At 47.1% G+C, this 3,644-nt stretch overlaps 1 protein-coding gene across 1 annotated transcript in view; it reads right to left on the bottom strand.

The window, feature by feature from the left end:
• Positions 1-3,644, bottom strand: part of SLC13A4 (solute carrier family 13 member 4) — a 40,109-nt gene that overhangs the window by 5,280 nt on the left and 31,185 nt on the right. Inside the window, exon 14 of the mRNA XM_011359507.2 lies at positions 2,709-2,833. Within this exon, the coding sequence (XP_011357809.1) occupies positions 2,709-2,833 (125 nt within the window). The remainder of the gene's footprint in view (positions 1-2,708; positions 2,834-3,644) is intronic.

Raw genomic sequence — 3,644 nt, 5'->3', positions numbered from 1 at the left:
CCTGAGAGAGGGGAAAAAACGTTCAACATCTTAGGATAGTAACCTTTCCTATTTTTCAGTGGGCAGGACTGAACATTAGAAATTTTGCATGAGGAATGAAGGAGAGGGGATTATACATCTGTTTCTAGCCAGTGGGGAAGGTGCCTCCTCTCTGCCCTAGAAGACAGTCATTCACCGCATTTCCGGTTCGCATCCCATCAGGGCCGACATCAGGGCTGTGACCTGCCAGTGCTTTTTGATGACACGAGATAATGAAGGCGTATTGCCGCTCTTAAACATTTTCCATTAGCGACATTTATATGCATCTACGCCAATGAATGAATATTCCCACTTAAAATAATTCATTGGGTTGGAAGCTGTTCATCTGCCAATAGCGAGGGTTCTCCCCCTCCCCTAAAAAATCAAAGTCACCACTTAGTTTTTGTACTACAAATTCCCAGGTTGCCATATGCAACCTCCTTCCTTCCCTCGCTCCTTCCTTCGTCTCTCTTCCGTAGTCGACATGCTCTGATTTTCTTCTCTACCCTAGAGACTGCAAATGCAATAAAGGGCTGAGGAGCAGGGCATGAAGCGAGGTGAGACAGTTTATGATTCCTCAGGCTGTCAGTCCTGTTCACGCTTTACTATGAAAGACAGCCTCGCCACTTCGTCAGCAGCTACTTTTTCTCCAAATTCCTCAAAAGCTCATCTGATCACAGCACCTTGGCCACCTCGTGACAACCTCATAGGCAACTGATGGCCAAGGGCCTTCAGAATTCTCTCTGCCGTAGCCACTTTTACCTTCAAGCACTTTTTTTTTTTTTTCAACTAACTGAGAGTTGCAAATCCAATATGTGGAGACTACGTCCCTTAATGGTTGGTACAGAGCCTTGAGGCCTACAGGAACTCTGTAATTGTTATCTCTTGTAACACATTAAACCGTGGTCCCCGGACAAAGACGGGGGAGGGAAAGCTGTTAGCTGAGTGGAAATATTACATTTTTGAAAGAAATGGAGTTCTATTATCATGTTACCCAAATAGCACTTGTAAGTAAAGTGAAATAATTTAATGGCAATAATTTTCCAGAAGAACTATTTTATACTATAATTTGAGGTAAATTGATAAATTAGACTGCAAAGTTAGAAAAAGAACACAAAAAAGGAAGTCTTACTTTTTTAAACACTTGGTGTAGAAACATTTTACGCTGGATTTTCCTCACTGCTGTCAAGACTGAAATTATTTCATACCCAGTGGGAATCACATATATCGTACCTGAATTATATTATTAGAATTAGTACAGCAAGGGTCCTGCAGAAATATCAACTGTACTATCTGCCATACATGCACCATTTTGGTTTAAAAGAAAAAAATCTTGCCAGGCTAGGCTTAGAGGCCAAAACTAACAACTGAAATTCAATAAAGGTAAATATAATATCTTGAACTTGGAATTAGAAAGATTGACAGCACATATTCAGGACTGGCTGAAGGTCTTGAGGCTTAATAGTGACTAACAATTAAAAGAATGAAGGGTTTTAGTTGCCTGCAGTTGCATCATAAATGTTGACATGAGTACCAGTGAAGCCTTGAAAAGCTTCCATAAAAATCCAAGATGGAGCTTGGATCAGAGAGGAGAGATGGGGCTTGGGTAATTTAACTGATCTACTCTGACCACCTCTGGACCACGTGTGAATAAGGCCAAGGGCAAGTAGTGAGTCCTGAGGGGAGAACCAGTGTGGTAAGGGGACACTGCTTCTGTGAGGAATGGCTAAAGGGACTAAGGAGTTTTGGTCGGGAAAAAAATCTAAGGGGATTAATAACTTTTTTAATTTTAATAATTATTACCTAGGAGAGTTTTCCAGAGAATAGGGGCAGAACTGTCAGTGGAAGACACAGAAGACCTGAGCTAAGAGTAGGGAACAACTATTCTTTGTTCCTCGCTCAAGGAGTGTCCTGTCACTGGAGGCGTTCGAGCCAGGGGTGTCACGTTGGGTAGAAGATGAGACTTGATGTCCTCCAAGGTTCCTTCCAAGTGTAGAACTGTGACATCATTAACAGTGCAGATACGTCAACCCACAGTGAATGGGTAGTCAGCAGTGAGCCGAGGTTGGAATGGGTTAATGCATACAGAGTGGAGGGAGAAACAGTGTGAGCCTTAACCTGATTCGTTCTTAAGATCCTTTTCTACTGCAGAAAGGGTTAGCATTTCGGGAAGTTGAACTATGTCCCACTAGCTCCCTTTAAAAGATCTCATCCCAGATTCTCCCAATCAAGAAATCAGGGCGCACTTCCATCAGCTACAATGTACATTCTCCAAAGGGGCTCAGGACGTGCACATGGACTGACTGAGGGACAATTTGTTGTGTGTCACTTGGGGCATCTCTGGGCCCTGACAGGCACATCTATCACAGGCAAATCCATAGACGGAGATGGCTACAAAATCCAAATAACCTAGTTTTTGGCAGCGTGGGCCCGTCAGTGAGGTATGAACGCCGTGTGCCATGACTATTGCACAGTTGATCTGTAACTCGGTCCTCAGTAGCACTAGCTTAGGTGCTCAGGGAGGACAGGATGTCTGTTCCTGGCTGACTGCTCCCCTTCCCAGTGACTTCGGTGGACACTCCCCTCTCTTTCAGCTCCTTTGAATCTTCCTGCTCAGAACCGTAATGATTCCACTAGGTAAAGTACCTGGAAAACTATTTGGCCCAATGAGAACAGAATTCAAGGGTTACCTTGCTGCCCGAAGCCAGAGCATAGCCTCCTCCCACCAGAATGACAATCTCCCAGGGCATGGTCTTCTGGAAGTCCTTCCACGTGATGATGGGCTCCGTCCCCAGCGAGGGCTCCCGGTCCTCCCCTGGGTCACAGGTAGACAGGGAGGTAGAGCCAGATGAACCATAATGGGAGTGATCTGTAGAGTAGGGGCTGAGCTGCTATTTGGGGCAGAATCAGAGGGCCTTGGTCAGGTGCCTTCTGAAAATTCTGACTCGGGTATCACGTGACTAGAGCCAGCCCCAGCATCTCCCCTTGTACCCCTCTCACCATCCTTCTTTTTCCCAAAGCAAGGCTTCTTCGCTGGAATCAGGAAGAGGAGGAAGCCGAGGAAGACGGAGACGGTGGCATCGGTGCGGTAGCCTTTCCTAGCAAGAGAGAAGCAGGCTGGAGGAGGGGGTCAGGAGGCCCCAGGGTAGCGCTGCGTCTCGGCCTGGTCTGAACCTGAGGCCTGCCTGTAGGACCTAGTCAAGAAGGGGCATCAGTCTGCGCCTTGCCCGTTTTGCCATGCCATCCAGTGGTGGATTTAATGGGCAATGGTTATAGTCCAAAGGCGGGGCCTGGCTAGGGAAAATGACTTGGTGTGAATTTATGGGCCCATCGACTGGGATGAGTCCCAGGAGGAGTGATGAGGAGTTGGCTTAGGTGAAGGAGACTGGAAAAGGGTGGGTCCTCTTTCCTGCGAGGTTCACACCTCCACGTGTGTCTTTTCTCAGACTAGAAGCTGTGCTGGCAGAGCCAGAGGCCTGTGGCCCTGGCCCTCAGGGGAAGATGCGGGGTGTGTGTGTGTGTGTGTGTGTGTGTGTGTGTGTGGCCGGAGCCGTGTTTGCCTCTTCCCCCACAGGCCTCAGCCACTGCATGGCCATGGTCTCTCTACAGTTGATAATTTACTTTAG

This window comes from Pteropus vampyrus, unplaced genomic scaffold (genome assembly GCF_000151845.1).
Source record: "Pteropus vampyrus isolate Shadow unplaced genomic scaffold, Pvam_2.0 Scaffold48, whole genome shotgun sequence".
In the NCBI taxonomy this organism is placed as follows: domain Eukaryota; kingdom Metazoa; phylum Chordata; class Mammalia; order Chiroptera; family Pteropodidae; genus Pteropus; species Pteropus vampyrus.
This window is presented reverse-complemented; position numbering and strand designations above follow the sequence as displayed.